This window comes from Rosa rugosa, chromosome 2, assembly GCF_958449725.1.
Source record: "Rosa rugosa chromosome 2, drRosRugo1.1, whole genome shotgun sequence".
In the NCBI taxonomy this organism is placed as follows: Eukaryota; Viridiplantae; Streptophyta; class Magnoliopsida; order Rosales; family Rosaceae; genus Rosa; species Rosa rugosa.
This window is the reverse complement of record NC_084821.1, coordinates 59,810,562-59,824,198: the sequence shown is the minus strand read 5'-3', so window position 1 is coordinate 59,824,198 and position 13,637 is coordinate 59,810,562. Positions and strand designations below refer to the sequence as shown.

The 13,637-nt window shown below is 39.2% G+C and overlaps 2 protein-coding genes and 1 long non-coding RNA gene across 3 annotated transcripts; 1 reads left to right on the top strand and 2 right to left on the bottom strand.

The window, feature by feature from the left end:
* Positions 1 to 2,646, bottom strand: LOC133732621 (uncharacterized). Its single transcript, XR_009857222.1, has 2 exons — positions 2,394 to 2,646; positions 1 to 380 (listed from the first exon to the last, which is right to left on the bottom strand). It is a non-coding gene; the product is annotated as an uncharacterized LOC133732621 (long non-coding RNA).
* A 1,674-nt stretch (positions 2,647 to 4,320) lies between these two features.
* LOC133728936 (threonine--tRNA ligase, mitochondrial 1-like) lies at positions 4,321 to 8,343 on the top strand. The gene is made up of 11 exons (XM_062156393.1): positions 4,321 to 4,706; positions 4,918 to 5,155; positions 5,249 to 5,308; positions 5,441 to 5,530; positions 5,734 to 5,808; positions 5,930 to 6,058; positions 6,138 to 6,227; positions 6,375 to 7,364; positions 7,568 to 7,639; positions 7,783 to 7,854; positions 7,949 to 8,343. Exons 1-11 carry the CDS (start codon positions 4,396 to 4,398, stop codon positions 8,048 to 8,050), a joined length of 2,229 nt encoding a protein of 742 aa, XP_062012377.1. The 5' UTR covers positions 4,321 to 4,395; the 3' UTR covers positions 8,051 to 8,343.
* Positions 8,344 to 8,973: 630 nt separating this feature from the next.
* Positions 8,974 to 13,237, bottom strand: LOC133728935 (protein argonaute 2). Its single transcript, XM_062156391.1, has 4 exons — positions 13,094 to 13,237; positions 12,674 to 13,057; positions 11,058 to 12,252; positions 8,974 to 10,698 (listed from the first exon to the last, which is right to left on the bottom strand). Exons 1-4 carry the CDS (start codon positions 13,167 to 13,169, stop codon positions 9,246 to 9,248), a joined length of 3,108 nt encoding a protein of 1,035 aa, XP_062012375.1. The 5' UTR covers positions 13,170 to 13,237; the 3' UTR covers positions 8,974 to 9,245.
* Between the last annotated feature and the right edge of the window lie 400 nt (positions 13,238 to 13,637).

Here is a 13,637-nt window from a genome sequence, read left to right as displayed (position 1 = left end):
TAATGAAAACAGCCAATTTCCTCTTTATACAATGTTTTTCTGTAACATGTACTAGAATTGAAGTTCTTTACCTTCAAATGCAATTACATATTATCTGCAAGTGTGCAAGTTCAACTCTTGGTCAAACTGTTACATTGAGTGTATACATGTCTATGCAAGGAAGTGGTTTATACACAAGTTCTATACAATGAAGGTAATTTAAACATGATTTCTACAAGGAACTCACACAAAATTTCTATTTACATGCAAGGAATAGATCCACAACAAGATCAAGGAATTCTATATATGGATTTCTGTACAAGGTTTGTGCCTGTAAGCAAGGAAGTCTTGAACAAAAATTAAACATGAACATGTCCCATCCACTTGCCCTCTTTGCTCCCCTATTAAGATGTATCCAGCAATTAGTACCCACTAAAAATTAAAATAAAGCAATGCTAGGAAAAACTTCAGAATTTATGACATCTCCAAAAAATTTCCAACCAACATGGCAGCAAGATTTTGATAAAAAAATAAAAAAATAAAACATTGCAGCAAGACATGTCAGAGACAAGAACGGTAGTAACAGCAAGAAAAGTAACAACAAAAAGCTAGTGCTCGAACATCATAAGCTAGTAGCATACTAAATACCTAGAACTCGAAGAAATCAAGGATTAAGACCATGTATGTATGAGCATTCATTATCATTAAAATACTGCTTTACTACTTATTTGTAGGTAGTTTCTGCAAGACCCACATAATACACATATTGAACTAGCTAAAAAGAATATCCAAGAGAACTATTGTACCTGGATATAAATCACTCATGCTAGGAAAAGATGGATATAAACTCATTCACCATCATTAAAAGCTGTGACCTGTAAGTACCATTTCTTTTCTTGTTGGGATAATTATGGTTATTGCTTTTCAATTTCTATTCAAAGAAAGAAAAGTCTGAATAGGAAAAGCAAACACAAATAAAATTACAAACAGATACCAAATCCTAAACAAGCATCAAAATCTGTAAAATTTCATCACCCTCAATGTTACAATGAAAAACAATTTTGAAGCAGATGATGAAATTTGGTTTGGCTGCATCAGATGAAATTTTACAACATACCAAATCCTAAACAGTTAAAATCTACTTTGTCTACAGCAGACATCTGGTTTGCAAGAGAAATACCAAAATCCTACTTCATGGAAAATAATCTATCCTCTCTTCTTACTAAATTCCATTGTTTGGTTGCAGCATGTTGATGCAATTTTTTTTCCCAGTTTTAAATTACTATGACATAAATACATCGATATCGGCTATGTAGAACCTCATATTGGAGATAGTGGTTTATCTTGCTCAGCTTTATGATCCAAAGGTCCTGATGACTGAAAAGTCTACTCTAATTCTTGAAATCACCATACTTGAGTAGTGGAATTTTCTTCAAACTGATAGCTGATTAGAGTGAGCTATGAATTGAGGGACAAAAACAAAAATACCAATTGAGCCTAGCACCTCAAACAAAAAGAAAACAACTTAGTTTCTTCAAACAGCCTATACAGAAAATCTTATCACTTGCCCTGTAGCCACTGAACAGAGAGAAACCTTAATGTCATCCATGCATATCAATAACTAAATCCAGCACATAGCATATCAATAACTAATCCAGACATGATCAATTATTAAAGGATCAAGTGCAACAACTAAATAGATAAAGAATGAACAATAAAAAGTTAATTTCATTTAACAAAAACTGATTTACACTCTTGTAGTGTGTTACCAATTAATTGGTTTTGATATCAACAGATGGACAGGAATAACATAGAAACTAGCTAAAAGACCAAGCCAAAAGTTGAAATTCCGATTAGCATACAATACAGTTAAATTCAAATCAAATGTCTGAGAAAGATATGGAACACCAAAACTTTGTGTTGTCGAGAAGTTGCATCCCAAGAAAATACACCATCACTTATTGCAAAAGATTGTTGTTGTTGCATTATAAACCTCCAACAAAAGACAAAAAGAAAGAATGTTGGTCATAACTTAATGCCATTCTTTCCATTACAAAAACAGCAGAAAATATCAATTCATTGAATAAGCCAAAAACTGTAACTAGCGGTAAGACCAGTGCTATCAGATTGTAATTTTACACTCTCCATCTCCTGAAGAAACTCGAATGAATTCCATTGCATAAATAAATTTAAAGCATACCCATTTAGCAACAATCACACAAAACCCACAAAATTGTAAATCATTTGCAATGCCGATCTAAAAGATCTACTCTTTAGCAATCACACAAAACCCACAAAGTTGTAACGAGCGGAAAAATTAGATGAGATTTGTAAAATGTAGAGCAGAAAATTGAGTTAGATCGAGAGTCGTAAAACTAGAGAGTTGAAATTTATAGAAGTTAAGAAGAACTCACTAGGCTAGCTGCTGCTGCGAGTAGACACAAAACTGGGGCTCTGAGAAAGAGTTTCGCCGATGTCAACCAATTGGAGTTGAACCCATTGTGGAATTGAAATAGCCTAAAATAAATTTGGAGGAGGGAGATGAGAAGGATGCCGTTTCATTCGCTGGGATATCCATGGCGACCCCATCAGCGATGAAGAATGCCCAGTTACTGCATCAGTTCTCGTTCTCGTTCTCGTTTTAGGATTATCTTTGACAACGTGGATTCCCAAATCTTTTGATTTTTTACTAACAAGTTTAACTGTTTAAAACACAGTTATTTTCAACCAAAGAGAATAGAAGAAGCTAGTCACCCGGTTGATATTTTCAACCATTAGATTTTAAGCTTCATATCCAACGGTCCAGAATAGGCTGACGTGCCCAAGCATGGCAAGCTCGGAGCACGGAAGAATTTTCGCCCAGGTTCTAAGCTTTGCATAAAGGGAGCCTGAAAAACACCAATGAAAGCAGTACTAGCAGGAGCCCACATCGGAATCAAGGCCTGGCCTGGAATCATATGAAATTATGAATACATTTTTTTTAACACAACAAAAATCCAGCACATCATTTGCATAATACATAAAAAAATTTAGGCATTTTGTGTTAAACAGTGACAAGAGTGATCTGTGTCCCACCATTGTACCGATACTATCCCAACTTAACCACCTATTAGGTATTGGGTTTTTACACAATCGGGTAAGGGTCACTCACTTATCAGTTATATTTTCTTTTGTCATTTTGTAGAGAAATAAAATTTCTACCACTCAAGGGGTTCGACCACTACTCGAAATAATTCGAGCACTCTCAAAGGGGTTCCAGCACTACTTGAGCAGGCCTTATATATGTTTGTTGATCTAATGGACATTCTCAATCTGGCCATAGGCTAGGTGCCGGATGGTATTGGTGCAATATAATTTAGCCCTAGGGTTAGATTAAGTGGCGAGCGAGAGAGGGGTTGGAATTGGGCTACTAACCGGTACCAACGAAACGTTGGTCGGCAAAAGTGTATGTACAATAGTCTATTCTATCTCCAACAGCAAATGCCAACCAACACACGACAATTTCTCTACTGTATTCAAGCTTATATATATTATCGAAGATAATTAACCTGCCAAAAATTTCATGGTCCCCTTCACCCCACCATTGCAGGACTACTTCCCTCACATTTTGGCAAACTGATCACATGCCTCACCCAGATAAGCCAATTGTACGAATTAAGAAACAAGTTAAAAGGAACTATTAACTTGCCCCACAATTAATTGAACTTGCAATCTAAGGATCGGAAAGGACCTCCAGTAAATAGAATTCTACTAGATCTACCAAGTACATTTGGCTTACGTATAAGGATCTCACTCCATGATTGTACGAATCCAAAAGATCCTAATGATTCCTTTCTGATGATATAAATCGTCATCTTTTGTAACTAGCTAGATGGTTCTAGTTTGTATCTACCTTCCAAACTTTTGCATATATAAAGCCTGAAGAAGACCAATGACAACAGTGGCAGGAGCCCACATTTGAATCAAGGCCAGCAATCATATGAACAGAGCAGAAGAATTTTCCCAGAAGGAAAATAGAATAAGAAATGAACGTACAAAACAAAATTATAAACGTTATTCAAATAACCAGCATGTCATAATTCATATGGCATTTTATTCTATATCCATAATTACGTTCAATGAATTTAATAATATCTAATACTAAACTCCTAACCTTCCAAGATTGATTTCCTGGTTAATACTGATAATAAAAAAAGGTTATAGAAATCTTTCCTCATCTGGTTTTCTTGGGTTCCAAGTAAGTTTTCTTGGGTCTCAAGTAATTGGCATATTTCTTTTTTTATGTGGTGGCTCCCATCCTAGTTAGGAATCGCAGTGCCTATTATAAAAGGCTTCTTTTTTTATGTGGTGGTTCCCTCGCTCCGAGAAAAAAAAGTCTCTTCTTCCTCTCAATTATTAACTCCAGTGATTATTCATATGGAGGTGTTGATCCCAGCTGCTTTCTCAGTTCTGTTCATCATAATTGGTACTTTAGGAGGCTACTTCTTCGGAAGAGCCAGAGGTCGAAAAGATCGAATCGCAGTACTCTCCGATCAGCCACAACCTGTAACTTCCGTGGTGGACCGGCCCAAAAACGATGTGCAACCACCACCAGTCACCGCCATGGTTTCCCAACCTAAAGACGAGGCCACCATGGAGTCCATTATCCCCAAAAGAATCAAACTTTTCGAGTCCATCCAGGCCCAACAAAAGGCCCACATTCAGTCTCTTCCCCCGGAATCCATCAAGTAAACTCTAAACTCAATTAGGGTAAATTCTAGTATGTTTCGGAGTATATGATACTCTATATTTTGAATTTTTAACTGGTATATCATCAGGTGAAGTTAAAAAGTTCATGTCATTTCATACTCGGAAACATAATAGAAGTTTTCTTTTGTATGCATTTTTTTTTTTTTTTGGAATCACTCACTTGGGGTTTTTTTTTATTTTTTTTTTAAGGATTACATTGCGGGATGGGCAGGTGATGGAGGGGAAGAAGTGGATAACTTCCCCTTTGGAAATTGCTGAGGAGATTTCGAAGAGTTTGGCTTCGAAAGCTTTGATTGCTGAGGTCAGTGGGACTCTATGGGACATGGCAAGGCCTTTGGAGCGTGACTGTGAGCTTAAGATATTCACATTTGAAGACAACAAAGGCCGTGACACCTTCTGGCACTCTAGTGCTCATATTCTTGGACAGGTAACAAGTCAAATTTTTTCTTTTGGGAATTGGGGATAAATTGTTATCAAAATTTTGGCTTATAGATCTATCAATGGTCTGGTATGGTTGCAGGCACTTGAGGCCAAGTATGGATGCAAGCTCTGTATTGGTCCCTGCACAACAAAAGAAGAGGTCTGATTTATATGTTATATGTTTAATGTCTAATGTGTAATTTACTAGTTAAATGCTGAGACTATCTCTATACCAAGGAAATTAAGGTCTGATCGTTCATTTGGTTCGTTAATGATTATTCATCAATATCAGGGGTTCTACTATGATGCATACTATGGCAGTTTGGGCTTGAATGATGAGCACTTAAAGAAAATTGAATCAGAGGTAGAGAAGGCTGTTAAGGTATTGTTTATGCTCTTGAGCAAATGTTGAATGATAAGTGTGAAATGTGAATGTATACTTGTTGTATGGAGGAACTTGTTGCTCCTGATTGATTGTAAATTTTTTTGGTACAACCTGATTGATTGTAAATTAGATTAGATGTTTTCACATTTTGCTATTTCTTGTTGAAAATCCTTGACCGGTAATTGTATGTTTTCATCCAGGCCAAACAGTGCTTTGAGCGCATTGAAGTATCAATGGAACAGGCCCTCGAGATTTTCTCTGATAACAAATTCAAGGTAAATGAAGCTACATGGTTGTTTTCTCCAAGGCAAAAGTTTATGTTCGGCTACTTTTATATATATTATATCCTCATTTCAAATAAATTCAAATATGTTTTTGGTTTGCACTACTAATCAGATTGAGATCATCAATGAGCTTCCTATAGATAAGGCTATAACTGTATACAGATGTGGCAACTTGGTGGACTTGTGCCGTGGACCTCATATCCCAAATACATCCTTTGTCAAAGCATTTAGATGTTTGAAGGTATGCTAAAGCTTTAGGTACGTTGTATTGATTGTATACATTGTGTGTATATTCTTAACTGATGAATTTGCAATTCCAGGCTTCTTCAGCCTACTGGAGGGGAAATAAAGATCGCGAAAGTCTGCAGCGAGTTTATGGAATATCATATCCGGATAAAAAACTTTTGCAGGTGAGATTCTGTTTTTGATCTTTCATATTTGTAGAGGTCAGGCTGTGAACTGTTATAGAAAGCTACAGTAGCTAGGCCAATGCGACATGCCTACATATAGCTGAGCATTGAACTTGAATTAATCTTGATCATTTCATTTTTTTGTAGGCATATATCAAGCAGCAGGAAGAAGCAAAAAAATATGACCATAGGTTGTTGGGTAAATCACAGGAGCTCATATTTTGTCACCCATATAGCCCGGGAAGTTGGTTCTTCACCCCAAACGGAGCTCGGATTTATAAGAAATTAATGCAGTTCATGGAAAATGAATATTTGGAAAGAGGATATCAGGAGGTTATAACACCAAACATATTCAAAATGGATTTGTTTGAAAAATCTAAGCATGCAGGACACTACAAACAGAATATGTTTCTTTTAGAGATTGAGAAAGAGGAATATGGTTTGAAGCCAATGAACTGTCCTGGTCACTGTGAAGAGTTTCGACATAGGCCTCGTTCTTATAGAGAACTTCCTCTTCGGATGGCTGAATTTGGGGTGCTGCATCGAAATGAGGCCAGTGGTGCACTAGATGGATTGACTCGTGTCAGGAGATTCGTGCAGGATGATGCTCATATATTTTGTAGGGAGTCCCAACTGAAAGATGAACTCAAGGGTGTCCTCGACTTCATCAAGTATACCTATGACATCTTTGGTCTCTCTCTTGATGTGGAGCTATCAACAAGGCCAGAAAGTTACCATGGAGAACGAGCAACATGGGATAAAGCCGAGGCAATTCTTACAGAAGCACTAAATGAGTTTGGCAAGCCTTGGCAGATAAATGAAGGGGATGGGGCATTTTATGGACCAAAGATAGATTTCGGTGTGTGTAATGCTTTGAAGAAAAAATTTCAGTGTGCAACAATACAGCTTGATTTTCAGCTCCCTGATTATGAGCAGTTCGACCTACATTACAATTCAGAGGGTAAAGAAGGCAAGAGGGAGAGGCCTGTTATGATACACAGAGCTGTATTCGGCTCCTTTGAGCGTTTCTTTGGTATACTTTTGGAGCACTACAAAGGAAAATGGCCCTTCTGGCTTAGTCCACGTCAGGCAATTGTTTGCCCCGTCTCAGAGAAATCCGAGGCTTATGCTCTACAGGTATGTTTTTGCAGCATCCTTAGCTCTTGTCACTGTTTTTGGATATCGTAAAATTATAAAGCCAAATATAAAAAGCCTTCACATATCACAAAGGGTAGTCTAAGAAGCACTTTCTGTTTGATAGCTCACCAAATTGAAGTATATTGCTCAATTTTTAACTACTGGACTGAAGTCATAGATTATAAACTGTTGTGTTTTTGTAGGTTCAGGAACGGATTCGTCGCGCTGGTTATCATATTGATGTTGACACAAGTGATAGATCCGTGAGTAAAAAGGTATGCTTTCAATAGTTTTTCTCTGCGTCAAAACTTTTACATTAAAAATTCTGATACTAAGATGTAATCTAACTTCACCAGTGTCAATTCTGTAATGAGTCCTAGCTGTGTTTTGGGTTCACTGATTGTTTTTGTCCCTGCAGGTGCGAGAAGCTCAGGTGGCACAATACAACTACGTTCTAGTTGTTGGTGAGAAGGAAGCCAAAATTGACCAGGTTTTCTATTATTTTCTTATCTTAATTTGTTGCTTACAATAAAACTGTATTAATGCAGTCATAAGTAGATCTCTGATCCTTATGAATGTTTCAGGTGAGCTTACGGGCTAGAGATACAGAAGATGAAGATGTCACAGTAATGAGCATTGATGATCTTCTCCAATTCTTCAAAGACGAAGTTGAAGCTTTCCATTAGCATTTTCTCAGATTTTTTTTTTTTGTTCTTTTGTTCTTTTGTTATATAATGTCATTTCCTTCTTGAATAAAGCTCAAACCCCAAAAGCAAATAATAATGAAGTAAGAACCATCAATAGATTCTTGACAAGGCATTACGTACGTAATCAATTAGAAAGAGGATGAAACTTCGTGTGTTTTGTAAAACAAGGCAACAAAATTGCTGGTGCACTGAGAAATCTCACTCCGGCAATATAAAGCAAAGAACACCATATATATGAAATATATATGATTGAAGACATAGAATTTGCAGAATCCGATTCTAAATAGTTTGTTCTTTGAAAATTTATAGTTCTCCTGCCACCCTATCATATTCAATGATCTCATAGTTGCATCCGATCTTGATCCAAACTTGCAGAAGTCGAGTAAATTAATACTCCCTACTCCCTGTGTTGATTTGCTTTTACAAATTTCAAATGTAGCAACTAGTTAATACTACATGCAGTTTTTGCTCAGTCGAGTATTCTTCATTACAAGATACTGGAATTTCCTTTTATCCCAGAAATCATTACGAATTTCAAATGCAGCAACTAGTTAATAATACAGATGTTTATAATTGATTACGTAATGCCTTGGGAAAGAATCGATGGTTCTTAGTTCTTACACACTTTTATACTCGATTATAATGGATGAGTCTAGTATCAATTACAAACAAGGCATGAGTCGACTCATCAACTAGTCGAGTATGAAGAAAGAGGATGATGAGTCGAGTACCAATTACACACAAGGCATTATCAACTAGTTAATAGTCAGTTTTTGCACAGTCGAGTATTTATGCCCCATTTTCCTACACATATGCTTTATACAGATTCGTTTCCTTTAATCCCAGAAACCATTACAGTGATTTGTTGCGACTCTGATATTCTTCCTTACATGACATTCAAATTCCAATTCAAAACACATCAACCAACATTGTCATTCATTGACCAAAAGAAACAAAACATTTGCAAAGAATACTTGCTAGACCCTTAAAACCAAAACTTATCAAGTCAAAACAAACTCTTCAACCCCAGAAAACAGCTTGAAGTGAATAGCAGTAAGAACACATGGCAACATAACCTTTTGACACACACAAGAACCCATTAGATTCACGCACAAACCCCTTCATAGGAGGTTGGAATTGCGTACGGGTTTCCCATAACAGAGAGAGTTGAACTCTATATGAAAAACATAATGTTTTCCAGGTCAACATGCAATCTATAAAACCTGTCATCCAGAGAACCCACTGACAGTGTTGAAGGTGCCGATGATGATGATGCCGAGGAGGAGGAGGATGTTACGGAACCTGGAGACAGTCCCGTGGTCATAGTCTCATGGTACAATCTCCCTCTGTAGGCCACAAGGTCAGCATAGTACACTGGCGGAACCAAAGAGACAGGTTTCGTGCACCTTGCAAAGGTAAAGCACAAGTCATATATGAGCTTCTGCAACTGGTCGGAAGTAAAACTGTGCTCATCCCAAAGAACATAGTAGTGTGTCGGCTTGCTTGTCCCAAGGCTTCCATAGTGACTGCAGAGATAGAAGTCAAACTCAAATGGGTGCACAATCCTTGTGTCCACAACAGTTCCTGGAGATACATTGGAACGTCCATTCTCCTGAAACAGCCGAGTATGATGCCGCTTTTGAGCAACAATCAGAGTGATGGTTGGAAAGTAGTTTATAGTTCCCAAAGCCCTCTTCAGATCTAGTAACTCTTCATTGAGAACCATATCAAATTGCCCCTCACTTACACCATCTCGGAAAACAACAATTTTTTCCGGCTTCACTTTATTTATTCTAAAATACGATTCAACAAGCTCCAAAACCATGTCTCCAAAATTCGATATGCTCTCAGTACGATGGTACTGGGGTCGGACTCGTGCAGCATAACGATTCACAGCAGGCCAGTTTATAGTGGCAACCACAGCTGCTATTGATGGACTTGTTGTGTTCCGAGCCGCAGGATGATTAACGTCAGCCCCCACAAACATAACAGGGCCAGCACCCTCAAAGAGCGGGAGCCGGTCAATCAGCTCTACATTACTGCCTCCAAGCTTCGCATTGATCTTCAGTGCAAGATTTGCAAGAAACTGGTCACTGGGCCTGGTGGCCATCTTTGACAAGCAGCACTGCGTCACTATACCAATTTGAGTCTCACAGATCCACTTCAGATACTTGTAACCAGGGTCTTTTCTAGACATTACACAAACAAGTAGTTGTAAGTGGCCCTTGCCTTCTTGAAGTACCTTCCCATTAACAGTTTCAAGCAGTTCCCGAAGCAAGTTGACGCTAGAAAATGGTCTCATGGAAGAGGTTTCATACAAGCGAGGCTCTTCCATTCTCATTCCCAATTTGTTGCACCGAGTGATGAGCTTTGGGATGAATTGATAAGGGTCCAGTCTGTCCCGATCTTCACAGCTAAAGTCAAGCACAGCCCAGCGAGCTATTGGTTTTCCTTCCACTAATGACTTGCCAACTAGATTCCAGTGACATTTCTCATTGTCAACTTTTACTTTAGTCACCTTGCCACCAAAATCCCCCAGCTTCAACTCAGGTGGGCCAATGATACGCCCTGTTACTTGTGTCATATTCATGTTGACTTCAATTCCAAAGTTCTGGATAATGCCGCCACTGCCAGAAACACAAAAGAATCAAGATCAATATGAATCTACAGTTTTTGTAGCAAAAGGAAGTTGCACAATATAGTAATGAGTAATGACATATACAAATTTGTTTTTTTTTTTTGTTAAAAAATGTTGATGATGTAATATGCTTAAATTCAACAACTATGCTCATCCACGAGCACTAGCATGTTTATAAATAGTAATAGAACAGCATCCTGCCTCTCTGCCTTCAGAAAAACCAACCCCTGACCAACAATAAGAATGCAGAACAATACACAAACTACATAACAACAGAGGCAAGAACAAGGAGTTCAATATATAACTCGCTGAAACAAATGAAAGGACATAAATTAAATATTTACTTACCCACAAGGTCCATCTCCCGACCGTACCATGTTGCGTATGTTGTTCTCTCTAACCCCTGGTGCAACCAATGACAAGTTCTTCAACATAATGGCTGCATCTCTGCCCAACTGCTCCTTAGGGTATCTTTGCCCTTCAACTAAGACACAAAATTCCAACGGTGTATCATTCCTCCTACCATTTTTCCCCAAATCTAAGCAGGGAATGTCTTTGTACTTGATATCCTTGTATTTGTCTCTGAAATAATCAACAAGTCTAAGCCTTCTAGGTGGAACCTGGCCATCAACATCAACAGCTTCAAATGTAATGTCCCCTGCATTCCTATCAGTTAGCCCCTTGATAACATACTTCTGCTTGGTTGGACGATGAGTCACAGTAACTTTCAATCCCCTTAAAACATTCTCAACATCTCTCCTAAACCTCCTGAAATTATTTAAAGTAAAATTCCTTATGTTTTCATGGAGAAAATCTATAACTGGCATGCGCTTATGAAATGCCAAGACTGAGTAGTCCAGACACATAGCAGGACCCTGGGAAGTGAGCCTTAAACTATGCTGAAACCCTCTAAATGCAGCAGTACCCTGTCCAAGGTCATCGTCTGGATTAAATTCGGCAGGGTAAAAGCTGCGGCCAACAGGAATCAACCGCCGAGTAGGATTCTCCTTCATCACTAAATCCATTCCCTGCAATATATCACGAGGGATAGACAACAGCTGACCACTTAAGTACTCCTTCAACTTGCAAAGCTTGAGCTCATTTACAAGTTTTATAGTGACTATATACGAACTTATGCGTGTGCCTTCTTCCTCAGGAACCTCCACCTTAAACTCTCCAGTGGGTAATGTCACAGCACTAAAGATATTCTTCTCACCATCATATGCAGTCATCAATAATGGAAATTTTGAAGGATTATCAGAGGACAACTTGTTTCTGATTGCAGCAAGATCAGACTTCATAATTCTAACTGGTCTGCCATTCCTTGTAGCATTCACTGGTTTGACATTAACATCATAGTGCATTATAGTACTCTGAGGATTGTACGAGACATTGAAGTGATTAGCACGAAGCCTAACAGTTTGGACAGCCTTTGTGCCTCCCTGATCAGGTCGTCTCACAGGTAGAAGTTTGTCTGCACTGTTCAACGGAGATGTCTGCTTTGAAATTTTCAGTGATTGCACTCCAGAAACAACAGCGTCGTCTACATAGAACAAAACAGGAAGTACGATCAGTAACATCTTCTAATAACAGAAAGTATGCACAGAACTTTCAACATAAACAAAAATAATTCCAAGTCCAATTGTTAACCAAAAGGTGCATACAAAACCCAACCACGATGTCTCGATAAATTTAAACAAAACAAAATGGTAAAAGCAAAGTACTGGGTATTATCAGGACACCTTGCACAGCATTTTCAGCATACAAAACATGGCATTGATTTCACAGTAAATTCAATAGCCTACTGCCCTACTTTGTATCAAACGGTAAAAGCAAAGTACTCCATAACAAGATCTCACATAACCACCAGGACTCAGTCTAAGAGTTTCACTCTTTGTATGAAAAGAATGCAAATGGGGGGAAATTGAACACATGTATATCACCAAAATCGAATAGATCCATACCAGCAAGACTGTTCTTGGTTGGAGAAGGAGATGAAGAAGAAGACGGTGCCGGTGCCGGAGTAGTCCTCCGAGGCTGGCCTCGATTCTGACTCCACTGCTGCTCCTGTGGCGGTTGACCAGAAGACCTCCAAGGCTGCTGATCCTGCGGTTGAGAAGAGACCGAAGACCTCCAAGTTTGCTGATCAGACCTCCCAGCCTGGCCGCGATTCTGATTATTCCACTGCTGATCTTGCTGCGGCGGTTGTTGACGGTTGTAACCACCGCCGCCGCCATAACCGCCTCCTCCTCCTCGACCGCCATTCCCACCGCCGTAAACCACGTCAGCATAACCGCCAACTCTCCCTCCTCTGTTACCATAACTGCCTCTCCCTCTCTCTCCTCCGCCTCTTCCTCCGTTGTTCCCCCCTCTCTCTCCTCCGCCTCTTCCTCCGTTGTTCCCTCTGCCACCGTAACCGCCGTTACGGCCATCGTAACCGCCGCCTCTTCCTCTTTCCATTGCTCCCTCAAATCGCACACCGATCTCACTCTCTCTGCTCTCAAAAAACCAAAATCCAGGGATTGGGAAAGCGGTGGGTGCGGGCGGGGTACTTATAGGGGCCGGGTGTTAAATTACGGTCCAGTCCTCGGGATTGACGTCTTCGTCTCGAAGGAGTCAACGGGAGAGAGAGAGAGAGAGAGGGTAGGGCCGCCCAAAGAGAAAACCGTAATGAGGAGGAGACGTGTACGCGAAGTGGGGAATCGTGTCGTTTAGCGTGGGAATCCAGAAGGTTCGATTATACTGAGAGAGTGGGGCCCGCGAGGGAGAGAAAGGCAAGGAAATTTTTTTTTTTTTTTTTGGATAAATAATAAAAAGGCAAGGAAGGAATTTGCGTGACGTGACGGAGAAAGTCCAGTTTCCCTTTCTACTTTCTAATTCTTGTTGCTTGCGGTTTGGATTTCTTATTTCTCGATAGTTACGCAAGCG